We start from the raw sequence: 27,149 nt of genomic DNA, 5'->3' as shown, positions 1-27,149 counted from the left end.
TTTGTTGAGTAGAGTGTTGGAGGCTATTTTATCGATGACATCGCCGAAGTCGAGGATCGGTAGTATGGTCAGTTTTACGAGGGTATGTTTAGCAGCATGAGTGAAGGATGCTTTGTTGCAAAATAGGATGCCGATTCTAGATTTAATTTTGGATTGGAGATGCTTAATGTGAGTCTGGAAGGAGAGTTTACAGTCTAGCCAGACACCTAGGTATTTGTAGTTTTCCACATATTCTAAGTCAGAACCATCCAGAGTAGTGATGCTGGACGGGCGGACAGGTGCGGGCAGCGATCGGTTGAAGAGCATGCATTTAGTTTTACTTGCATTTAAGAGCAGTTGGAGGCCACGGAAGGAGAGTTGTATGGCATTGAAGCTCATCTGGAGGTTAGTTAACACAGTGTCCAAAGAAGGGCCAGAAGTGTACAGAATGGTGTCGTCTGCGTAGAGGTGGATCAGAGAATCACCAGCAGCGAGAGCGACATCATTGATGTATACAGAGAAGAGAGTCGGCCCGAGAATTGAACCCTGTGGCATCCCCATAGAGACTGCAAGAGATCCGGACAACAGGCCATCCCATTTGACACACTGAACTCTGTCTGAGATGTAGTTGGTGAACCAGGCGGGGCAGTCTTTAGAGAAACCAAGGCTGTTGAGTCTGCCAATAAGAATGTGGTGATTGACAGAGTCGAAAGCCTTGGCCAGGTCGACGAATACAGCTGCACAGTAATGTCTCTTATCGATGGCGGTTATGATATCGTTTAGGACCTTGAGCGTGGCTGAGGTGCACCCATGACCAGCTCTGAAACCAGATTGCATAGCGGAGAAGGTACGGTGGGATTCGAAATGGTCGGTAATCTATTTGTTAACTTGGCTTTCGAAGACCTTCGAAAGGCAGGGTAGGATAGATATAGGTCTGTAGCAGTTTGAGTCTAGAGTGTCTCCCCCTTTGAAGAGGGGGATGACCGCGGAAGCTTTCCAATCTTTGGGAATCTCAGACGAAACGAAAGAGAGGTTGAACAGGCTCGTAATAGGGGTTGCAACAATTTCGGCAGATTATTTTAGAAAGAGAGGGTCCAGATTGTCTAACCCGGCTGATTTGTTGGGGTCCAGATTTTGCAGCTCTTTCAGAACATCAGCTATCTGGATTTGGGTGAAGGAGAAATGGGGGAGGCTTGGGCGAGTTGCTGTGGGGAGTGCAGGGCTGTTGACCAGGGTAGGGGTAGCCAGGTGGAAAGCATGGCCAGCTGTAGAAAAATGCTTATTGAAATCCTCAATTATAGTGGATTTATCAGTGGTGACAGTGTTTCCTAGCCTCAGTGCAGTGGGCAGCTGGGAGGAGGTGCTCTTATTGTCCATGGACTTTACAGTGTCCCAGAACTTTTTAAAGTTTGTGCTACAGGATGCAAGTTTCTGCTTGAAAAAGCTAGCCTTAGCTTTCCTAACTGCCTGTGTATATAGGTTCCTAACTTCCCTGAAAAGTTGCATATCACGGGGGCTATTCGATGCGAAAGCAGAACGCCACAGGATGTTTTTGTGCTGGTCAAGGGCAATCAGGTCTGGAGAGAACCAAGGGCTATATCTGTTCCTGGTTCTACATTTTTTGAATGGGGCATGCTTATTTAAGATGGTGAGGAAGGCACTTTTAAAGAATAACCAGGCATCCTCTACTGACGGGATGAGGTCAATATCCTTCCAGGAATCCCAGGCCAGGTCGATTAGAAAGGCCTGCTCGCTGAAGTGTTTTAGGGAGCATTTGACAGTGATGAGGGGTGTAGTGATCAACGTAGAGAATACGGTCATGGTTAGGTGTAGTGAATTCAGTAAGGTGATGTGCAGTGTGATAGTATTGTAAAGTGTGATATGGTGTGGGATGGTGTTGTGGTGCAGGCTTGTTATTCTACAGTAGTACAGTTACGCAACATGGAGCCAATCTACGGTACATCGAGTCTATTCCCACCCCCTCTTTTTATCTGTGGGTGATACCTCTCTCTATCCACCTCTTAAATCTGCTGTTTCTGACAGATGTTCCATTCATCTCTCCTCCCACCTATCCATTCATCCATCCATCCAACCACCCCTCCACCTATCAGTCACTCCGTCGCATCCCCAAATTCTGCCTGGCTCTTTAGTCGAGCTTAATTGGGTCCGTGGGGAGAATGCCATGCCTGCCTCTCAGTTTAGGCACACTTCAGTATCACTACAGCAGCCAGTCACAATTGTTTTGTTCTCCTCCCCCCACATTCCTGACATCCTTATTGGTTACCTCTTACTCTCATGAATATTCAAGTTTTTGCAGAGGAAAACTTTGAACATCCTCTGGTGCTCTTTAAAGTCAGAGAGGGGTTTGTTCTGTTCCAAAAATAAACTCCCTGTTGAGGAGTGGCACCCAGCGAGCGCCCATACACACACAAACTACACAGGAAACCAGGGCAGAGAAATAACAGACACCAGGAACCAGATCTGATCAGGAGAGCAGCAGCAAGAGGTGGGAGACAAAGAAAGAAGAGAACGGGATGGAGACTATGAAAACACACAGAGAAAGAGAGAACACAAATTCAAATTTTCTATACTTTAACATCATCCTCGCTCTGGCATCTTCCCCAATATTTGGAACCAAGGACTGATCACCCCAAGCCACAAAATTAGAGACAAATTTCACTCCAATAACGACATGTCAACAGCAACCTTGGGATAATTCTCTGCATTATCATTAACAGCAGACTCGTACATTTCCTCAGCGAAAAACAATGTACTGAGCAAATGTCAAATGGGCTTTTTACCAAATTACCGTACGACAGACCATGTATTCACCCTGCACACCCTAATTGACAAACAAACAAACCAAAACAAAGGCAAAGTCTCCTCATGCGGTTAAAATTGGCAAAAGATGCACACATTTCTTTCCACGGGGCTGGGGATAAGACAGGGCTGGGGATAAGACAGGGCTGGGGATAAGACAGGGCTGGGGATAAGACAGGGCTGGGGATAAGACAGGGCTGGGGATAAGACAGGGCTGGGGATAAGACAGGGCTGGGGATAAGACAGGGCTGGGGATAAGACAGGGCTGGGGATAAGACAGGGCTGGGGATAAGACAGGGCTGCAGCTGTAAAATGTCTACTGTTTGCTGATGATCTGGTGCTTCTGTCACCAACCAAGGAGGGCCTACAGCAGCACCTGGATATTCTGCACAGATTCTGCCAGACCTGGGCCCTGACAGACCTGGGCCCTGACAGTAAATCTCAGTAAGACAAAAATAATGGTGTTCAAAAAAAGGTCCAGTTGCCAGGACCCACAAATACAAATTCCATCTAGACACTGTTGCCCTAGAGCACACAAAAAAAACGATACATACCTCAGCCTAAACATCAGCGCCGCAGGTAACTTCCACAAAGCTGTGAACGATCTGAGACAAGGCAAGAAGGGCCTTCTACGCCATCAAAAGGAACATAAAATTCAACATAACAATTAGGATCTGGCTAAAAATACTTGAATCAGATATAGAACCCATTGCCCTTTATGGTTGTGAGGTCTGGGGTCCGCTCACCAACCAAGAATTTACAAAATGGGACAAACACTAAATTGAGAGACCGCATACAGAATTCTACAAAAAATATCCTCTGTGTACAACGTAAAACACCAAATAATGCATGCAGAGCAGAATAAGGGCAATACCCGCTAATGATCAAAATCCTGATTAGAGCTGTTAAATTCTACACAACCACCTAAAAAGGAAACGATTCCCAAACCTTCCATAACAAATAGAGACATTAACCTGGAGAAGAGTCCCCTAAGCAAGCTGGTGCTCTGTTAACAAACCCCACAGAGCCCTAGGACACCAACACAATTAGACACAACCAAATCATGAGAAAACAAAAAAGAGAATTACTTGACACATTGGAAAGAATTTACAAAAAAAGAAGCGCAAACTAGAATGCTATTTGTATCTAAACAGAGAGTACACAGTGGCAGAATACCTGACCACTGTGACTGACCCAAAATTAAGGAAATCTTTGACTATGTACAGACTCAGTGAGCATAGCCTTGCTATTGACCGGCTGTAGGCAGACCTGGCTCTCAAGAGAAGACAGGCTAAGACACTGCATTGTGTCCCACCACCCCCTCTTTTTACGCTTCTGCTACTCTCTGTTCATCATATATGCATAGTCACTTTAACGATACCTACATGTACATACTACCTCAATAAGCCTGACTAACAGGTGTCTGTATATAGCCTTGCTACTCTTTTTTCAAATGTATTTTTACTGTCGTTTTATTTCTTTACTTACCTACACACACACACACACACACACACACACACCTTTTTTCCCCCCGCACCATTGGTTAGAGCCTGTAAGTAATACCTGTTGTATTTGGCGCACGTGACAAATAAACTTTGAATTGATACTTTGATATGTGCACACTGTCCACAAAATTAAGTGGAAACAGAGCTGCACTTCCGAACCTCATGCCTTCCTAACCAAATGTATGACCATATTAGAGACACATATTTCCATCAGATTACACAGTCCAACAAAGAATTCGAAAACAAATCCAATTTTGATTAACTCCCATATCTATTGGGTGAAAAACCAGTGTGCCATCACAGCAGCAAGATTTGTGACCTGTTGCCACAAGGGCAACCAGTGAAGAACAAACACCATTGTAAATACAACCCATATTTATATATATAAATATGAGAGACCAAGCGAGAGACAACGAGACAGAGCGAGAGACAGAGCGAGAGACAGAAAGACAGAGAGAGACACGAGAGAGACACGAGAGAGACACGAGAGAGACACGAGAGAGACACAGTGAGAGACAGAGCGAGACAGACAGAGCGAGACAGACAGAGCGAGACAGACAGAGCGAGACAGACAGAGCGAGACAGACAGAGCGAGACAGACAGAGCGAGACAGACAGAGCGAGACAGACAGAGCGAGACAGACAGAGACGAGAGCGAGAGAGAGACATAGAGAGAGACAGAGAGAGAGAGAGGTAGGGAGACACACACATGGGGGGGAGCAGTAGAGGAGAGAAGGGGTCATATGGCAGTCAGGTGGAAGGATAGAGTTGGGAGTCTTAGCCGTGAATGTGTTAGTCTACAGGGGTCCGGCTAGCAGGGGGACAGGAGGAAGTGAAAACTGCACACATATGCTCAGGCAGACCCCTGTCAGCAGCCTGTAGGGGTGGCCTCCCCGTGGTCCTGGCTGCTAAAAGGTTGACTGAATCAGGCACTGCTGTCCTATGCTAAGACCCATGCACACACATACAGTCGTGGCCAAAAGTTTTGAAAATGACACAAATACTAATTTCCACAAAGTTTGCTGCTTCAGTGACTTTAGATATTTTTGTCAGATGTTACTATGGAATACTGAAGCTTTTATTGACAATTACATGAAGTTGATGCAGAGTCAATATTTGCAGTGTTGACCCTTCCTTTTCAAGACCTCTGCAATCCGCCCTGGCATGCTGTCAATTAACTTCTGGGCCACATCCTGACTGATGGCAGCCCATTCTTGCATAATCAATGCTTGGAGTTTGTCAGAATGGGTTTTTGTTTGTCCACCCGCCTCTTGAGGATTGACCACAAGTTCTCAATGGGATTAAGGTCTGGGGAGTTTCCTGGCTATGGATCGATGTTTTGTTCCCCGAGCCACTTTGTTATCACTTTGCCTTATGGCAAGGTGCGCCATCATGCTGGAAAAGGCATTGTTCGTCACCAAACTGTTCCTGGCTGGTTAGGAGAAGTTGCTCTCGGAGGATGTGTTTGTACCATTCTTTATTCATGGCTGTGTTCTTAGGTAAAATTGTGAGTGAGCCCACTCCCTTGGCTGAGAAGCAACCCCACACATGGTCTCAGGATGCTTTACTGTTGGCATGACACAGGACTGATGGTAGCGCTCACCTCATCTTCTCCGGACAAGCTTTTTTCAGATGCCCCAAACAATCGGAAAGGGGATTTCAGAGAAAATGCCTTTACCCCAGTCCTCAGCAGTCCAATCCCTGTACCTTTTGCAGAATATCAGTCTGTGCCTGATGTTTTTCCTAGAGAGAAGTGGCTTCTTTGCTGCCCTTCTTGACACCAGGCCATCCTCCAAAAGTCTTCGCCTCACTGTGTGTGCAGATTCACTCACACCTGCCTGCTGCCATTCCTGAGCAACCTCTGTACTGGTGGTGCCCCGATCCCACAGCTGAATCAACTTTAGGAGACGGTCCTGGCGCTTGCTGGACTTTATTGGGCGCCCTGAAGCCTTCTTCACAACAATTGAACCGGTCTCCTTGAAGTTCTTGATGATCCGATAAATGGTTGATTTAGGTGCAATCTTACTGGCAGCAATATCCTTGCCTGTGAAGCCCTTTTTGTGCAAAGCAATGATAACGGCACGTGTCTCCTTGCAGGTAACTATGGTTGACAGAGGAAGAACAATGATTCCAAGCACCACCCTCCTTTTGAAGCTTCCAGTCTGTTATTGAAACTCAAATCAGCATGACAGAGTGATCTCCAGCCTTGTCCTCGTCACTCACACCTGTGTTATCGAGAGAATCACTGACATGAGGTCAGCTGGTCCTTTTGTGGCAGGGCTGAAATGCAGTGGAAATGTTTTTTAGGGATTCAGTTCATTTGTATGGGAGGGACTCTGCAATTAACTGCAATTCATCTGATCACTCTTCATAACATTCTGGAGTATATGCAAATTGCCATCATACAAACTGAGGCAGCAGACTTTGTGAAAATTAATATTTGTGTCATTCTCAAAACTTTTGGCCACGACTGTACACTCAGCAAAAAAGAAACATCCTCACTGTCAACTGCGTTTATTTTCAGCAAACAAGATTCAACAACTGAGACATAAACTGAACAAGTTCCAAAAACATGTGACTATCAGAAATTGAATAATGTGTTCATGAACAAAGGGGGGGGGTCAAAAGTAACAGTCAGTATCTGTGGTGGCCACCAGATGCATTAAATACTGCAGTGCATCTCCTCCTCATGGACTACACCAGATTTGCCAGTTCTTGCTGGGAGGTGTTACCCCACTCTTCCACCAAGACACCTGCAAGTTCCCGTTTCTGGGGGGTTCCCGTTTCTGGAAGATCCGGGCTCTTCGCTGGTAATGGCAGAACACTGACATTCCTGTCTTGCAGGAAATCACGCACAGAACGAGCAGTATGGCTGGTGGCATTGTCATGTCAGGATGAGCCTGCAGGAAGGGTACCACATGAGGGAGGAGGAAGTCTTCCCTGTAACGCACAGCATTAAGATTTCCTGCAATGACAACAAGCTCAGTCCGATGATGCTTTGACACACCACCCCAGACCATGACGGACCCTCCATCTTGATCCCGCTCCAGAGTACAGGCCTCGGTGTAACGCTCATTCCTTCGACAATAAACGCGAATCTGACCATCACCCCTAGGGAGACAAAACTGCGACTCGTCAGTGAAGAGCACTTTTTGCCAGTCCTGTCTGGTCCAGCGACGGTGGGTTTGTGCCCATATGCGACGCTGTTGCCGGTGATGTCTGGTGAGGACCTGCCTTACAACAAGCCTACAAGCCCTCAGTCCAGCCTCTCTCAGCATATTGCGGACAGTCTGAACACTGATGGAGGGATTGTGCGTTCCTAGTGTAACTCGGGCAGCTGTTGTTGCCATCCTGTACCTGTCCCGCAGGTGTGATGTTCGGATGTACCGATCCTGTGCAGGTGTTGTTACACATGGTCTGCCACTGCGAGGACGATCAGCTGTCCGTCCTGTCACCCTGTAGCGCTGTCTTAGGCGTCTCACAGTACAGACATTGCAATTTATTGCCCTGGCCACATCTGCAGTCCTCATGCCTCCTTGCAGCATGCCTAAGGCACGTTCACGCAGATGAGCAGGGACCCTGGGCATCTTTCTTTTGGTGTTTTTCAGAGTCAGTAGAAAGGCCTCTAGTGTCCTAAGTTTTCATAACTGACCTTAATTGCCTACCGTCTGTAAGCTGTTAGTGTCTTAACGACCGTTCCACAGGTGCATGTTCATTAGTTGTTGATGGTTCATTGAACAAGCATGGGAAATAGTGTTTAAACCCTTTACAATGAAGATCTGTGAAGTTATTTGGATTTTTACAAATTATTTTTGAAAGACAGGGTCCTGAAAAAAGGACGTTTCTTTTTTTGCTGAGTTTACATGCGCAGACAGACAGAAACAGACAGACGCAGACAGACGCAGACAGAGAGACAGACACCAGAGTAGGTATTTAACCATTGGGGCAAGAATCTACTGGAAAAGGTCACACACACACACCATATAAAACATACGTTCACATTATATAAACACACTATATAAAACATACGTTCACATTATATAAAACATACGTTCACATTATATAAACACACTATATAAAACAGTGTATTCGGGAAAGTATTCAGACCTCTTGATTTTTTTCTGTATTTTCTTACATTACAGCCTTATTCTACAATGGATTGAATTCATTTTTTCTCTCATCAATCTACACACAATACCCCATTTCTGCAAATGTATTAAAAATAAAAAACAGAAATACCTTATTTACATAAGTATTCTGACCCTTTGCTATGAGACTTCAAATTTAGCTCAGGTGCATCCTGTTTTCAAGAACCCCATGATCACTTTGACAGAGCACCAGAGTTCCTCTGTGGCGATGGGAGAACCTTCCAGAATGACAACCATCTCTGCAGCACTCCACCAATCAGGCCTTTATTGTAGAGTGGCCAGATGGAAGCCACTCCTTAGTAAAAGGAACATGACAGCCCACTTAGAGTTTGCGTAAAGGCATCTAAAGGACTCAGACCATGAAAACAAGATTCTCTGGTCTGATGAAACCAAGATTGAACTCTTTGGCCTGAATGCCAAGCGTCACGTCTGGAGGAAACCTGGCACCATACCTACGGTGAAGCATGGTGGTGGCAGCATCATGCTGTGGGGATGTTTCTCAGCGGCAGGGACTGGGAGACTAGTCAGGATCAAAGGAAAGATGAACGTAGCAAAGTACAGAGATCCATGATGAAAACCTGCTCCAGAGCACTCAGGACCGCAGACTGGGGGCCAAGATTCCCCTTCCAACAGGACAACGACGCTAAGCACAAAAACAAGACAACGCAGGAGTGGCTTTGGGACAAGTTTCTGAATTTCCTTGAGTGGCCCAGCCAGAGCTCGGACTTGAACCCGATCGAACATCTCGAGACCTGAAAATAGCTGTGCCGCAACACTCCCCATCCAACCCGACAGAGCTTGAGAGGATCTACAGAGAAGAAAATGGGAGAAACTCCCCAAACACAGGTGTGCCAAGCTTGTAGCGTCATACCCAAGAAGACTTGAGGCTGTAATCGCTGCCAAAGGTGCTTCAACAAAGTTCTGAGTAAAGGGTCAGAATACTTACGCAAATGTGATTTCATTTTGTTATTAGCAAAAAATTCTACAATCCTGGTTTTTGCTTTGTCATTATGGAGTATTGTGTGTAGACTGATGAGGAAAAACAATTAATCCATTTTAGAATAATGATGTAACGTAACAGCATTCGGAAAAAGTCAAGGGGTCTGAACACTTCCCGAATGCATTGTACGTTCACATTCTAAAACACACACAGCCATGCATTCAGTCACACACAAGATTCCTCCGTCTGCTTTGCTTGTGTGTGTTCCTTTCAGGCAGCAGACACTTGTGCCTGCGGCAGCTGACATTTCAATGGAAGACACATGGCGTCCACTGCCACGAAACGTCGCTCAAATCCATCTTGTAAATGTTAAGTGCCGAGTGGTGCTAAGGGTGTCAGAGACTTCTCTGAAAGCCCGTCTGTCAACCGAGCACAAAGCACTGTAGAATGCTGAACCTTTCTCTACTGAAGAAATACTCCCACCACCACCAATGACAGATGCATCCTAAATGGCACTATTACCTACATATTGCGCTACTTTTCCACCAGAACCTTATGGCCATGTGATCCTATGGGGCCTGGTCTAAAGTAGTGCACTATATAGGGAATAGCATGTCATTTGTGATGCAGCCAGACTCCTGGAACAGGGCTCACACCCACACTAATTTACAGTAATGTTCCTGGAACAGGGCTCACACCCACACTCATTTACAGTAATGTTCCTGGAACAGGGCTCACACCCACACTCATTTACAGTAATGTTCCTGGAACAGGGCTCACACCCACACTCATTTACAGTAATGTTCCTGGAACAGGGCTCACACCCACACTCATTTACAGTAATGTCAAGGCTTAGATGGAAGTGTGGTAGGAAAACTATACACTAACTCACTGGTAGGGTACATGGTAGTTTATAACAGGCCAGTCGGTTGATCTGCATCGGGACTAAATGCAACCGGATTGCCAAAATGTGCCACTTGAAGACTGGAGTCTTTGGGTCCTGGCTGCCTTGAGAATAAACTTTTTCTAAAGACAGAACTAATCTTGCAGGAAGTTGTTCCCACTGTCAGATGCACACGGTGGACTTGAGTGGCAGCAGCTTCAAGTGATAATGTTATTTTAGGAGTGCTGTTGAGCGGATCAGACGTGCCCAACGGCATAGCTTACTGTGTTAATTCTCCTTCCTTTGTGCCCGCCGCCCCCGATGGGAAAGTGACACAGACAGCATGCATACAGGGACATCACAAGGTGTCGGTTCCTTCAAGAGGGAATGATTGAGTCGTGGACTCCACCTGACCTCAGATACACACCTGCCGCTTTTATAGGGTGCAACGTCCAATTAAAAGAGAATCTTCTAGATAAATAGGCTGCATGTTCCTTTACCGGCAAACATAATGCCATTACAGTGTATTGAGTCGCGAGCGCACCTGTGTGATTTGTTCAGAGACGGTAGGCTAGTGGTAAGGATGATCCCATATATAATACTCCCCAACGGAGACCGGGGGTTCAAGAACCTCAATCCACCAGTCCCACCGTTCCTCCCACCTGCCTCTCTCTCCCTCCCCCTCTGTTTCGTACCGTGTCAAATGTAAAACATATGAGTGTGAGTGGTCAGCTGCTTTGTGTTGTACTGTGTCATGCCGTGTGGGTCTCACCTGAGATGGAGCCCAGCAAGACGTTGTTCTTGATGCAGCGGTATACGTACTCATAGCTCTGGGGCTTCAGGGGAGAGCCCGTGGACAGGATGGTGTGCAGGGTCTGCAGCGCGTGTGTGTTCGCTGCAACGAAAGAAAGGAGAGAGACATGAGACGTCAGACCAGTACTCAAGAGGGGAGTCAAGCCTTTTAATCTCTAGGACACTTCATGAATATGGGCCCAGATCTCTCAGAGACATCTAGAGATTTCTGAACAGGGCAAGAGGGGGACGGCGTCCACACAGAAGTTGGGCGATGTGCCAGTGTTCCCCGCTGGGCTGGTTGGGAGGGGTGTACCTCCCAGATCTGAGTCCACCACAGGAGTCGCCACGCCCCACCAGGCCACCAGGTGTCAGTCAAAAATGTCAACCCAGGCACAGGACCTCCGGAGGGGCCAGGAAGCATCCCCCATCCCCTAAAATATCAGCGACTCACCAGGAGCATATGCCAACACACCAACTCCCCACTGAGATAGCCACTAGGCCTATAGACACACACACACACACACACACACACTGAATAAAGATGGGGTTGTGATTATAACAGTGGGTTGGGACTTGTGGAGCCCCTAGAGCCGACTGCAGAATACATCTACGCTATTAAAGCTCATCTGCATGTTTAAACGAGCGAGGAGGAGAGATGGCCCTCTCCACTAATTTAGTTCATCATCATTCCTCTTCAACGCACTCACCCAGCATCTGAAGAGCAGAGAGGAGTTTTAAATGAATGAAAGCTTGGGGAGGTGACAAGGAGCGCCGACCGTGCTTTTAACAAGCATCCCACTGGGCCACACTCAGGCTGAGGCCTCTAAGGGCTACAGGTAACTGTCAAAAATAATGGAAGCCTGTAAGTAAACGAGGAATACAAAGTACAGTATATTTGAAAGCAGGTGCATCCACACAGGTGTGGTTCCTGAGTTAATTAAGCAGTTAACATCCCATCATGCTTAGGTTCAAGTCTAAAAATGCTGGGCAGGCCATTAGTTTGGCTACCATGGCCATGCCCCCATAGGATGACGATGCCCCCATCCACAGGGCACGAGTGGTCACTGAATGGTTTGATGAGCATGAAGATGATGTCAGCCATACGCCATAATTCTCAGTCTCAGATCTCAGTCCAATGTTCTGGCTTGTGGTGACCCAACGCCCTATTAAAGACTCTTTATATGGGCATTTCCTTTATTCTGGCAGTTACATGTAGACGGTATGGGTTCAGACGCGCTGCTATACTGGATGTCATTTAGCAGCAGTTTGGAACTCATGACCCTGCAGTTGTCAGCGCCGTGCTTTACCAACGGAGTCACACAAAACCATTGCTATATACCTGTCCACTAGCCTTGCGGGTCTCTGTCTGTCTACTCACCAGGCTTTAGATCTCTCTCCTCCAGAACAGCCAGCCATTTTGCCCCGGTCCCAAAAATAGTGATGCTAAAGAAGAGAAAAACAAAAAAAAGGTGGGTGAAATAAGACACACAAAGGATAAGACATGGTAACAAGACAAAGGATAATAAGACAAAGGAGGGCATAAGACACAAAGGAGAGGATAATAAGAACATAAAGGATAATAAGACAAATGCTAAGACACTCAAAGGCTACTAAGACACTCAAAATCAAATCAAAAGTATTGGTCACATACACGTGTTCAGCAGATGTTATTGCGGGTGTAGCGAAATGCTTGTTCTACTAGCTCCGACAGTGTAGTAATATCTAACATCTAACAGTTTCACAACATACACCCAACATACACGTACATCTAAGTAAGGAATGGATTAAGAATATGTATACATATATGTCAGAGCGGCATTGGACTAAGATAGTGGCATAGTATAGAATACACTATATACATATGAGATGGGTGATGCAATATTTACACACAATTAAAGTGACTAAGATACCGTAGAATAGTATAGAGTACATTTTAAAAATGTGTAAAAAAAAAAAAAGGCAATTCCACTGACATGATAGAATATTGTGTGCAGGACAGTGACAAAATGTAAAAGTCATCCATTTTAAATTCAGGCTGTTACAACAAAATGTGGAAAAAGTCAAGGGAAGTGAATACTTTCTGAATGCGTAACAAAATGCTCTGAATCTATCGACAAAGACGACTTCAAATCGGGACGACAACCACCTGACAATCAGCAAACGTATACTGTTTCTATTGTGACAGTCGGGACACAAAATAATATAAAATGGTCCTTGTTCTGTCCAGGTGGACCACATAACGACCCGCAGCAATAAGCAGACATTGATTTGTGACCGTGATTGTCCTGTCTTGGTGGCGATCGATAACCCGTAATGGAAGCCCCCAACCAAGGCTGTGAGAGGGTCACATGATGGGGGGGGGGGGGTGTTCAGGTGGAGCCTGTTCATGACAAAGCAATATCGTAGTAGGGATAAGGTGACGAGGTCACACCCCTGCCCACCCCAGCCCCACCCACCCACCACAGCCCTGCCCACCCCAGCCCCACCCACCCACCACACCCCTGCCCACCCCAGCCCCACCCACCCACCACACCCCTGCCCACCCCAGCCCCACCCACCCACCACAGCCCTGCCCACCCCAGCCCCACCCACCCACCACACCCCTGCCCACCCCAGCCCCACCCACCCACCACAGCCCTGCCCACCCCAGCCCCACCCACCCACCACAGCCCTGCCCACCCCAGCCCCACCCACCCACCACAGCCCTGCCCACCCCAGCCCACCCCAGCACTGATAAAATAAATGAGCAGCTGAGATGTCCCAAATGGCACCCTATTCCCTATATGGTGCACTACTTTAGACCAGGGTCCATAGGGACGCATGCATTGAAAAGGTTGAATGGCCTTGAGACAAGCGACAGCTCGTTACTCATTTCAACCACACATCGTCAAATCAGAACAACTGTGCTTTAAAAAGGCCCAGTGCAGTGAAAAACGTGATTTTCCCTGTGTTTTACATATATTTATATTTCCACAATATGGAGGTTGAAACAATACTGTGAAAATTATGAAAATATCACCTTTAGTGTAAGAGCTGTTTGAAAAACACTGCCTGAATTGTCTGCCTGTTTTGGTGGGATAGTTTTGGCCTTCCATGGTGACATCACCAGACAGTAAATGAGTCAATAGACCAATAAGAAGTTCCAAACCTTTCTGTCAATAACAGCACAATTTCAGTTGTCCTTCCCCCCTCAGACCACTCCCAGACGGTCCTAGCTAAATGGATGCTTGAGAAATTGCTCTTTGCTAAGAAGTTGTTCCTTTTTGACTATTTTAATTGAAAACAAATCACTATGAATGCCAGTCTCTCTTGGTTAAGAGTGGAGAGTGACTGCATCACTTCTTTTTATAAGAAACATTGTGTTGCAAATCCTAAATTGTTTGCATAGTCAACTTACACACAGCACTGATATATTTATACACACATGCCACCAGCGGTCTTTTCACAGTCCCCAAATCCAGAACAAATTCAAGAAAGTGTACAGTATTATATAGAGCCGTTATTGTATGGAACTTCCTTCCATCTCATATTGCTCAAGTGAACAGCGAACCTGGTTTAAAAAAACAGATAAAGCAACACCTCACAGCACAGCGCCTCTCCCCTATTTGACCTAGATAGTTTGTGTGTATGTATTGATATGTAGGCTACGTGTGCCTTGTCATTTTCCAAAATGTATGTAGCTCTGTTGTTGAGCTGTTGTCTATTAAGTGTTCTGTATTATGGTCATGTTTTGTGTGGACCCCAGGAAGAGTAGCTGCTGCGTTTATAACAGCTAATGGGGATCCTAATGAAATACCAAATACAGTAAGGTACTTAAATCGTTACCAAGAAATTATTTGATATTGAGATAAAAATGGCTGCATTGGACCTTTAATGCTTTTCCAACAATGTCTCATGTGACTGTTCTTTCATTTGTATCATTAGTCCAGCCAGTCTCACACATTGAGGGGCCAGAAATGATTGACACCTTTGATAAAGAAGAGCAAAAATTACTGTATAAAATAAAACTTAGCTATATTGTATGAAAAAAAGCTTTGGAAATTATTTTAACTTGTACTAATATAATTGTTCAATGTTTTTGGTTTAACAAGTAATTGTTTTTTTTCAACAACAAAAAAAGGTTGTGGTAAACATTTGACACCCGTTTTCAATTCCTCTCCTTCCGAGGATAATGGCACAGCATTTTTCTAAAATGTTTTATGAGTTGGAAAACATTGTGAGGGATTTTAGATCGTTCCTCCATACAGACAGGATTGGGGAGTAACTGACTACATGTAATCAGTTACATGTAATCTGATAACAAAAAAAAACGAACTGAAATCAGTTACATTACCAGCAAAAATATTGTAATCAGATTAATCTAGTTTTCCAAAAATATCTGTACTTATTAGATTACTTTTAAATTTCAGAAAGGATATTTCCCCCCAAAATACATTGACACCTTCCTGTTTTTCACCATTGAAAAAGGTGCAAGTTTGTTCCCCCTGAGCGAGTCTGACCACAAATCAGAGACCACTATGATGACACACCAAATGTGTTTGATGGATCCTTGTCTTCTAATGCCTCTTAAAGCGCCAATCAGCAGTAGAGAAAAGAAAAACGATCTCCCAGCCCCTATTCTGGTAAAAAGCTGAGGAATGGGGCTGGAGAAATGTAACCACTCAAATTCATAGACAGAGCTATGGATGCAAGGACTGACCATCCATGATATCAAAAGTATAGGTACCCCTTGACTTATTCCACAATTTATTATGTTACAGCCTGAATTCAAAATGGATGAAACATATTTTTTTCTCTCAACCATCTACAGACAAAACCACATAATGACAAATGAAAATATGTTACAAAACAAAGACAAATCAAATGTGTTGGTCACATACACGTGTTCAGCAGATGTGTAGCAATATGCTTTTGCTTCTAACTCCGACAGTGCAGTAATATCTAACAAGTAATATCTAACAAGTAATATCTAACAGTTTCAACAGCATATACGTAAGGAATGGATTAAGAATATATACATGTCAAAGCGGACCTTACAGAAAATTGTATGTGTGGGGTATAGAAATGGGGTAGTTATTATAAAAATCATGTTAAATCACTATTATGTGAATTGTTAAGCAAATGTTTACTGAACTTATTTCGGCTTGCCATAACAAAGGGGTTGAATACTTATTGACTCAAGACATTTCAGCTTTTCATTTTTTATTAAATTTGTAAAAAAAACAAAAAACATTTAATCTAGAAACATAATTCCACTTTGACATTATGAGGTATTGTGTGTAGACCAGATGAAAACAAATCTCAAATTTAATTTACTTTAAAATCAGACAGGAACAACAAAATGTGGAAAAAGTCAAGGGGTCTGAATACTTTCTGAAGGCGCTGTATATAGTAATATTAGCTAAAAGAAGCCATACATTATCCAACATTTATTTTGATATTTTATTGGCAGAAGAAGGTAGTACATTTTTTATGGCAGAATAATGATACAAAGCCAGCTGTGTTTGGGCCTGACCTTTCACCTGTAACCTTTAGATGGCGCTGTTCGCTTCACTAAACACCCAGCTGTACACATCAATAATAATATTTAAAATTTGTAGAGTGCATTTCGCACACTCACTGCACATCAATGCCCCTGGGAGAGCTATGAGCCATGATGTTTGAACCGTTTACAAACCATCAGTAGAAAAAACTATATTGAGTCCTTAATATTGGCCAAATACTTGCCTTAAGCAATAGGACTCAATGGATTTTTACATTGTGTGTATTTAAATTTCACCATTACTAGCTTACACTTGTCTTAAGACCATGTACTCTATATGCCAACAATACACCTGTCACCTCATTAGGACATGATACGGTTGTCCCTCCTTTAAAAGTTGAGGCGTAGCTTGAATGGTGCCGCAGAATTCTATGGCACGTTATTTAAGTGTGAACCACGGGTACCATTAATGCTAGTGAGGACTAGTTTGACCACCAGAGGGCATCTTTGAAAAGCATTTGATAGCCTTCAATAATGGCTGTAGTAGAGATTGCGAGCACGCGGGAGACCGGGGTTCAATTCCCCAACGGGGAGGAAGGAGTAGGCTGTCCTTGAAAATAGGAATTTGTTCTTAACTGATTCCATATGTGTGGTATGTCATATTTTTGATGTCTTCACTATTATTCAACAATGTAGAAAATAGTAAAAATAAAGAAAAACCCTGGAATGAGTAGGTGTGTCCAAACTTTTGACTGGTACTCGCTTAATTAATTTGATTAATATTATGGTGGTCCTATTCCAAGGAAAACGAAAAAGCCTCTGGGTTTCCGTTAGGATGGAACGGAAAAGATGGCGCTGTACAACGTGAAGGTTGGGAGTACAGTACTGGTCTATTTAGCTAAAGAATCCAGTGTGCTGCGGGAGACCGGGGTTCAATTCCCTGACAAGGAGGAAGTCTGTCCTTGTAAATAAGAATTTGTTCTTAACCGACTTGCCTAGTTGAATAAATCATATTGCTTCTGACTTCAATATGTTCTTTAAATAAATAAGACCTACACCACTTTTAACAGCACGTTACTCAACACTAGAGACTCATGTCACCTACGGTAGGCCTACAGTATATCGAGAAATATGACTTGACTTTCCGCCAATAATTACATAGAGGATATTTCTGTAATTCAGTGATATTTATTCCCATAGTAATTCGTAATGGATCCATAACTAAATAAATATTTGCATTTTGAAAGAGTATTTTAATAATTATTTTATTAAAGCATAGATGCCATTATTAGTTATATTTTTTTAGTTTGAACGTGCATCCTGGCACTAAGAACAGAACAGCGGGAACGTTTCCCTAGTCAGCGCCATTATTAATGCAATGCCCCTTAAAGTGTTGCCATTGTGGCGGGGTGGTGGTCCTTCCCCATGGGCTAGGTCCATCTTCTGTGCGCGGCTCTGAGGCCCATCCCATGCCCTCATGCCTTGAACCTTGCGCGCTTTCAGTGGATACAGCTGGAGAACTGCAAGGCAATCCCACTGTGCGCCACTGGAGCCATGACCAATATGACCAATATATATTGTCCTGCTAATAACAGGATTAATAATATATCTGTGAGAATATCCAACGGGCTATCCAATTTCTAAATTAATAATAAATCGCTTTGTTTAAAAAATATATATATTTTGGAGATTATTTGGTTTTCAACTAACATACAATGAGCGAGAAAAAGGCCATTCTTGAACATGGGGTGAGACATTGTTACTAATTTGTAAATAAAGCCAGTTTGTTATTTAGAATGATTTATGTTTTTAGAGGGAGAAAAACCAAAAACCTACTGTCATCTCATGGGTCTCCTGGTCAAGGACAGCCCGGTATTGAACCAGCATCTGTAGCAACACAGCTTGCACTGTTATGCAGTGTCTTAGACCATTGGGCCACTCAGGCGCTGTGCAACATGACTGGTCGGGAGTGGGCTACACTACTACAGTAAGAGCCAAATAATCCTAACAAAATAAAATTATAAAAACCTTAGTGTAACAGTTTTAGTAAGTAATACTGAAGTCGTGCACAATTATCAGTTTCTATTTAGGTTTATGTCGCCCATTCATTGTCAGTTAGAGACACAGTAGAACCCAAAAGCATAATCAGTGCTCTAACTCCCCCTTGTGGTGGTCTGGAGCAATGAAGTGGTGACGCAGGGTACCGTACTAAACCACAAATTACCTCCAAGTCCGGCAGCGTAAGCTCGCAACTTTTAAAGAGGGAACCACTGTATGCAGCAGACTTACTGGGCATATGGCATTCCCTCCACTGCAAAACTAGAGCCTAGTCTGGTATGGCATTTTTTTTTTTTACAGCACTGCACAGGTTTCCATAAGATTACAGAAACAGTCATTCCAACGGCGCCTCGTATTGTAAACCAACAAGTCCTCTGTGTAGGTCGGTGTGTGCGCTCCACGCGGGCACTGTCCCGTGTTGAATAAGAAACAAGGCTAATTTTGCCCAGGAAATCCATCTGACAGAAACAAAGGGACAAAGAGGAGGAACAACTCTCCTTTATCCTCGACTACACTCCCCCGCACCCGCCCTTCTTTCCCTCTTTTCTTTCTCCTTCAGGTAGAATACAAGAGGAAGACAATCGCATGTATCGACCCTGTTCTACTTTCACTATTCAATGGGAGAGATATTAAAAAAGGGGATTCTTTTTACAGTGGGCTGCCTGAATGAGTGCTTCATTGGGTTCATTTACACAGCTGAACAATCTCTGTCCATGTTTCTTCCATGGGAAATCAATGCTCAGCCATTTATGTAGTGTGAGCTCCTCCTGGCGGTCTCCTCCTGCTCTCTCAATTCCTCAGACAAGCACCATGTATCAGAGAACCCATTGACAACCTTCAGACAATCCCCAAACAACCTTCTACCAGCAGGTCACAAAGCCGGATGGTGAGGATGGGGGAGTTACAGAGCGAGAGAGCTAACATTTGGGATTCGACTCGAGATCAACTTTGCTCGAAGGTAACTCGACGATAAGGTTAGTAGAATGTTAGTAAAAAAGATGACATGTTGGGATTTCATTTGCAAGGAAAACGTGGCTCTCACATGCCAGCCACCAATACAGATTATTGGTAGAGGACCTAATTGCTGCTGGTCTTGTCATGCAAGACCAGCATGGGGCGGCAGGTAGCCTAGTGGTCAGAGCATTGGGCCAGTAACCGAAAGGTTGCTAGATCGAATCCCCGAACTGGCAAGTTAAAAATCTGTCGTTCCGCCCCTGAACAAGGCAGTTAACCCACTGTTCCCCTGAACAAGGCAGTTAACCCACTGTTCCCAGGCTGTCGTTCCGCCCCTGAACAAGGCAGTTAACCCACTGTTCCTAGGCTGTCGTTCCGCCCCTGAACAAGGCAGTTAACCCACTGTTCCTAGGCTGTCGTTGTAAATAAGAATGTCTTAACTGACGTGCCTAGTTAAATAAAATAAAAATAAAAATTTTATGCAGGGCTCCCTTGAAAAATAGACATTGGTCTCATTGAGTCACCCTGTCTAAATAAAAAGGTTATTTTTTTTTCATTTTTGTTGTTGTTGCTGCTTTCCAGCATTTCAAGATGGTGTTCAACACTCAGACCAACACAATGTCTGAGATACCTCTTTGGACAACCATAATCAGGAAAACATGACACCCTCATGAGGAATATAGATGGATGCAGAAGAGAAAGAACAGAGGAAGGTGGGATGAAGAGCAGCCAAAATGTCTGGATTATCCCCCAGAGTCTAGTGGTCCCTCGCTAAAGAGGTCTGGACTATCCCCCAGAGTCTAGTGGTCCCTCGCTAAAGAGGTCTGGATTATCCCCCAGAGTCTAGTGGTCCCTCGCTAAAGATACAGCCGATTAGGGGCTCATTTGATATGTATAATAATGATGTATAAACTACGAGTGTGCGGATGTTTCATACAAGGTGCTGCGTTTCTTTTGATGAGCTCTACATATAGGAATATCTGGTTGATACAGGCTGCATGCAGGTCAGATGGATTGGTGTGCGTAGGCCTGAAAATCCTGCAGTACACCAGTGGCTGCTATAACTATCTTTTTATAACAATCGTTTCCCCCCCCCCCCCCCCCCCCCCCCCCTTTGAGGGGGAACAGCGGTGGGAACACAATGAGAAAACAAGAAGGGACCGTTTCATCCCAGCCAAGACACAGGATTAGGTGTGTACACACACACACACACACACACACACACCACACACACACACACCCCTCTGTGTGTGTTCTGAGGGGAGTGTCTCAACAGGCAACTACTATTACATATACCTAGACGAGGATGAATCGATAAAACCCAAAATAATCTTGCCTGCAGCCTTGTGGAATCCAAGTTGTTTTCATTCCACTCACATGGTTTAAATAAATGTCACCCACCACACCTCCCATTTGGTTTACAGGCTTGTCAGTCTCCACGGTAACTGCCAGCTAACAGCCCACCTTCCCTCTTCGCTCCAGGGTGAAGTTTGCCCTAGATTGCAGATCATGGTCAGTTGATCATTTCCCTACTAATGGTTAAAGTTAGGATTGGGGAAGGGGAAGCTAAAACCTAGGGGGCACTGGTGCAGACACTGTGGGGACCTGAGTGGACTGCTACATACGGTTAGTTAGTGCTTACCAACGTCATCTTCGGGCCCCCCCCCCCCCCGAGCCCTTCCCCCTATGGGTCTTTTCAGCACGACCACACCCAATTTATCTAATCAACTAAATCATGAATCAGGTGAGCTTGTGGCAGAATAGACCTAACAGAACAAATATTTGTACATCATTTTAATCTTGTTGAATGGACAGGCCCTGAGGACTGTGTTGGGAAACAGGTAATAGGTAATGCCATCCTTAAAACTGTCATCCTTCCTCCCCCAATCTCAGAACGGCTCCTGGATTTGGTTCAGGGGGAAGTGTTGAGCTGTTTGACGTAATGCGAATGGCAAGGCCCTGCTATGTGGATGTTTCATCGTCTCTGCCCTATGGGCCAGATGAACCCGTTCCATAATGTGATAGATGCCACAAATGCCAGATGCAGACCTCCCCGTGAAAACAACAGCGCATTGGAAGAATTGTTCGCTCGTATCCCCTACTTTCCCAACAGACGTATTTAGTTAGGGAAGTTGGGAGAGATTAGACTTACCCCAATTGGTCAACAAGGTCCCAGAGGACGTTGGGTGTGGGCATGAGAGGTGAGCCGTCGTACAGAACCACAGAGGCCCCTATGGCCAGCGACGTCACCAGCCAGTTCCACATCATCCAGCCCGTCTGATGGAAACAAGAGGGGAAGGACCGTCAGGAAACACCCAGGCTTCCCTCTGCATCCCACCATCATAGGCCCATGGTAGGAATGCAAAGAGAGCATATTTGTGGAGTGTGTGTGTGTGACATACGTGATTGCGTCTGTTCTGTAAAAAAAAATATCAAAGACGATAAGTACTGTGTTGCTACCCTTCTATGTGTAAGGAATGAATTCCACTGTGATTTCTCTGGTACCTCTGTCAGTACGTGGCTGTCAATTACATTGCGGTGAGGTTGCACTTTTCATCAGTCTTGACCTTTTCCCAAAGGCTTTCAACCACTTGACTTGATGAATAGGATTCTCAAACTTTTGCATCCTGTGTGTTTGTGGTCTTTGAAGAAATGAATAATAATTTTTTTTTAAAAACACTGTCTGATTGGTTAGTTACTTGTCAACACCGGACCGGCAAAACTGGTTGCTATTACCTCTTTTTTTTTCTCTCGGTGGGGGGGGGGGGGTTCATTGGGACGTGTTGTGTTGACAACTTGATCAGGTTGTAAGGGGATGTTTTGTGAACTTGTGGTTTTAGCGACGACAGGAAGACGTTTTGATCTGACAAGATGACTCACCGTGGTGTAGTAGATGACGACATCACTGCTGGTCACGTTGCCATGGAGAACGTGCTCTTTTAGATGCTGGATAAGCGTCCCCTACAGATGAGAGAGAGAGAGTTAACATGACGAGCGACAGATACAGATATATATTTTTCCCCCCCTTCTGGTTATCTTGATCTCTGGCTCCCTCGAGTCATTTGTTTGTCTTAATTATTTAAATCAAACAGTGAGGTCCTGATTGCTCTGGAGCAGGTGTTCATCAAGGATCTCTCTGTACTTTGCTCCGTTTATCTTTCCCTCGATCCTGACTAGTCACCCAGTCCCTTCCGCTGAAAAACATCCCCACAGCATGATGCTGCCACCACAATGCTTCACTGTAAGGATGTGCCTCGGCACAATCCTGTCTCGGAGCTCTACGGACAATTCCTTTGACCTCATGGTTGTGTGCCTTTCCAAATCATGTCCAATAAATTACATTTAACACAGGTGGATTGAAATCAAGCTGTAGAAACATCTGAAGATCTGATTAATGTAAACAGGATGCAACTGAGCTCAATTTCATGATTTCAAAAACATTTCAATTTGTGATGTCATTATGGGGTATTGTGATGTCATTATGGGGTATTGTGATGTCATTATGGGGTATTGTGTGTATATTGATGAGGATTTTTATTTTTTTAATCCATTTTAGAATAAGGCTGTAATGTAACAAAATGTGGAAAAAGGAGTCTGAATATTTTAGGAATGCACTGTATGGAAAAATACACATTTGAAAATTGATCTTTCAACCAATCAATTGGCCAGACGACTGTCGGTTGACTAATACATAGATTTTTTTGTTAGGGACAGCCCTAAGCTAAATAACAAACTAAACAAGCTTGCCAGCTACCTAACCCTGTTGCCCCAAGCTAATGTTATAAGCAGCTGGCTAGCTTCATCTGACTAGTGTGGCTTGACCGGAAAAGGTCCGTCCATCATCAACCAAATACGAACACAATTTTAGATGATGACACATACAGTTGGAGTCGGAAGTTTACATACACTTAGGTTGGAGTCATTAAAACTTGTTTTTCAACCACTCCATACATTTCTTGTTAACAAACTATAGTTTTGGCAAGTCGGTTAGGACATCTACTTTGTGCATGACACAAGTAATGTTTCCAACAATTGTTTACAGAATGATTATTTCACTGTATCACAAATCCAGTGGGTCAGAAGTTTGCATACACTAAGTTGACTGTGCCTTTAAACAACTTGGAAAATTCCAGAAAATTATGTCATGGCTTTAGAAGCTTCTGATAGGCTAATTGACATCATTTCAGTCAATTGGAGGTGTACCTGTGGATGTATTTCAAGGCCTACCTTCAAACTCAGTGCCTCTTTGCTTAACATCATGTGAAAATCAAAAGAAATCAGCCAAGACCACATTTATTTTTATTTTTATTTTTTTAATAGTCCTCCACAAGTCTGATTCATCCTTGGGAGCAATTTCCAAATGCCTGAAGGTACCACATTCATCTGTACAATCAATAGTACGCAAGTATAAACACCACGGGACCATGCAGCCATCATATTGCTCAGGAACGAGACGCGTTCTGTCTCCTAGAGATGAACGTACTATGGTGCGAAAAGTACAAATCAATCCCAGAATAACAGCAAAGGACCTTGTTACGATGCTGGAGGAAACGGGTACAAAAGTATCTATATCCACAGTATAACGAGTCCTATATTGACATAACCTGAAAGGCCGCTCAGCAAGGAAGAAGCCACTGCTCCAAAACCGCCATAAAAAAGCCAGACTACATTTTGCAACTGCACATGGGGACAAAGATTGTACTTTTTGGAGAATTGTCCTCTGGTTTGATGAAACAAAAATAGAACTGTTTGGTCATAATGACCATCATTATGTTTGGAGGAAAAAAGGAGATGCTTGCAAGCTGAAGAACACCATCCCAACCGTGAAGCAAGGGGGTGGCAGCAACATGTTGTGGGGATGCTTTGCTGCAGGAGGGACTGGTGGACACAAAATAGATGGCATCATGAGGAAAGGAAAATTATGTGGATATATTGAAGCAACATCTCAAGACATCAGTCAGGAAGTTAAAGCTTGATCGCCAATGGGTCTTCCAAATGGACAATGACCCCAAGCATACTTCCAAAGTTGTGTCAAAATGGCTTAAGGACAACAAAGTCAAGGTACTGGAGTGGCCATAACAAAGCCCTGACCTAAATCCTATTGAACATTTGTGGGCAGAACTGAAAAAGTGTGTGCGAGCAAGGAGGCCTACCAACCTGACTCAGTTACACCAGCTCTGTAAGGAGGAATGGGCCAAAATTCACCCAACTTATTGTGGGAAGCTTGTGGAAGGCTACCCGAAACATTTGACCCAAGTTAAACAATTTAAAGGCAATGCTACCAAATACTAATTGCGTGTATGCAAACTTCTGACCCACTGGGAATGTGATGAAAGAAATTAAAGCTGAAATAAATAATTCTCTACTATTATTCTGACATTTCACATTCTTAAAATAAAGTGGTGATCCTATCTGACCTAAAACAGGGAATATTTACTGGGATTAAATGTCAAGAATTGTGAAAAACTGAGATTAAATGTATTTGGCTAAGGGGTATGTAAACTTCCGACTTCAACTGTAGCCAACTATAGCTACTGAAACAGATGTCATTTTGCTGCGATTTGGGGGGAGAACATTGTTTGCGTCCACCAGCTAGCTAGCTTTGTTTTCTGACCAGCACTGTCCCAGAACTTGGGGAAGTGTGTGCGGCAGAGGCATGTGCGTGAGACACAACTTTACCAGCATCATACTGTATATGTACTCGTTGAATCGCTGTGACATATGAAACACGATTTAAAGTGTAATAAGTACGGATTTTTGGGGGGGATTAACATGTTAAACCATGTGGCGCGCAATCATTTATCAGGTCCTGATTGGTCAACAAGCTTATTTGACATGTATCTTTGACACGCGAAGACCCAAACGGCGTTCCATAGCTCAGACGTATCCTGGTGACCCGGTTACCAGAGGTTACCCTGTCCCCCGAATGCGAGACTGCCCTAACCCCTAGTCCAGTAGGAGTGCTGATCTAGAATGGATGTGTCTCTTGTCCATATCATCTGATTCATTATGATCTAAAAGGCTGAACTGACCCTACAGTAGATCAGCTCTCTACAGGCCCTGGGCTGAGAGGCACCTCTCTCTAAACTGACCCTACAGTAGATCAGCTCTCTACAGGCCCTGGGCTGAGAGGTACCTCTCTCCAAAATCTACACGAGCCAAACTGCTAGTTCACTTTTCCACTACATAAACGTACCACATGTGCGTCCCAACCAAGACGGCCTGAGAGTGTCTCGACCTGTTGATTTTTCTTTCCTGAACATTCCAATATATTTTTTGACATATCAAACACTTCAAAGCCTTTCCTTAAAACTAAGAGATCGTTGGCATTGTTTAAACAGCGTTTAGTCAAATTATGGAAATAAAACAGCATCTTTCTTTAGATTTTTTTAATGATATGTTTCAGTGTGTGTAGCCTAAATATCCCAGTCTGGGAAAATAGGCTAGCTAATCATTTCTCAGTGCAGCCCTCAACGTTCCTACATTGTCCTTATGCTAGCCGAGGGGAAAAAAGAAAAATAAAGTTGACATCCCTGACACAACGGGACCCCTCTGTCTCTAATCTAAGTGTGCATTGGCAGAAGGACTTTTGGCGTTTAAGTGACTGTGTGAGTGCCAGGGCCGTGGGAGCCGGAGGGGGGGGAAGTAATTACGAGATGAGAAGTGTATGCGGAGAGCGTGCTCCGATGCCTGATTTGTGAGAGAGATGCCATGCCTCTTCTCTTGTTTCCATAGCGGGCGCTGTTTGGGTTTGACAGCATTCCTAACAAAGCCTAACAAGGTGCCTCTAGTGCCAGTTTAATTGCCTGTGCTGGCGGGCACCACCAGAGTCGAAAGCCGCATAACTATCTAATTATCCGGAGAAGGGGTGGGGAGGGAGAGAAAGAGAGCGAGAGAGAACGAAGAGGAAATTGTACAATGGAAGGAAGGAGGACGCAGAGGGAGGGAGACCGAGAGAAGCTAAAAGTTGTGTCGAAACCCTCAAACACGCCCGGATGTCTAAACTAACAAGTGAACTTACTGGGTTTTATGGGGGGGGGGGGGGGCAGGAAATGTCAATTGTTTTGCCCCTTGAAGGCTAAGTGATTGTGAATTAGACATACAGTACACTCCAGTGTTTTTAAACAGCTTGCCATAACTAAAAACACCATCCACATTCATCTGCTCAAGTCTTATTTCATCCATTTAAAATGGTGTCGTGTACAGTTTATTTCACTGTGTATAGAACTGATCCCTAATAAACATAGATCACACTTATGCTCAGATTAATACACCTGTATAAAACAGGCCTTTATGTGACACAAACAGACAGACTGTTCCCCATCTTTTTCGGATGGACTGTTGCTGCCATCTGGTGGGAGAAACCATTAACGAAGGGTAGTGTTGTGGCCTATATGGAATTTGTAGCAAGGATGTTGTTTGAATGTTGTTTCAATTTAGAAATTATAAAAGGTTAAGTCATTCTACTGTTTTTAAAAACTCACACGGTGACGCACCCAACAACACAGGATAGTTGCTTTGGTTTGGCGTGCTATTTCTTTTTGGAATCCTACTTTGTGTTCCAATGTCTGCTGGAGTTCAGTGTG

The 27,149-nt window shown here is 44.2% G+C and overlaps 1 protein-coding gene across 2 annotated transcripts in view; it reads right to left on the bottom strand.

Annotated features, from left to right (window-relative positions):
* The window catches only part of aacs (acetoacetyl-CoA synthetase), a 56,557-nt gene that overhangs the window by 6,208 nt on the left and 23,200 nt on the right, over positions 1-27,149 (bottom strand). For both annotated transcript variants that reach the window (XM_038985291.1, XM_038984723.1), the window contains exons 9-12: positions 22,444-22,524; positions 21,716-21,840; positions 12,448-12,512; positions 11,047-11,169 (exon numbers count right to left, since the gene is read on the bottom strand). In XM_038985291.1, the coding sequence (XP_038841219.1) occupies positions 11,047-11,169; positions 12,448-12,512; positions 21,716-21,840; positions 22,444-22,524 (394 nt within the window). The remainder of the gene's footprint in view (positions 1-11,046; positions 11,170-12,447; positions 12,513-21,715; positions 21,841-22,443; positions 22,525-27,149) is intronic.

The sequence above is a fragment of the Salvelinus namaycush genome, chromosome 1 (genome assembly GCF_016432855.1).
Source record: "Salvelinus namaycush isolate Seneca chromosome 1, SaNama_1.0, whole genome shotgun sequence".
NCBI lineage: Eukaryota > Metazoa > Chordata > Actinopteri > Salmoniformes > Salmonidae > Salvelinus > Salvelinus namaycush.
Note: the sequence above shows the minus strand (reverse complement) of the source record. Positions and strands in the feature narration are given on the sequence as shown.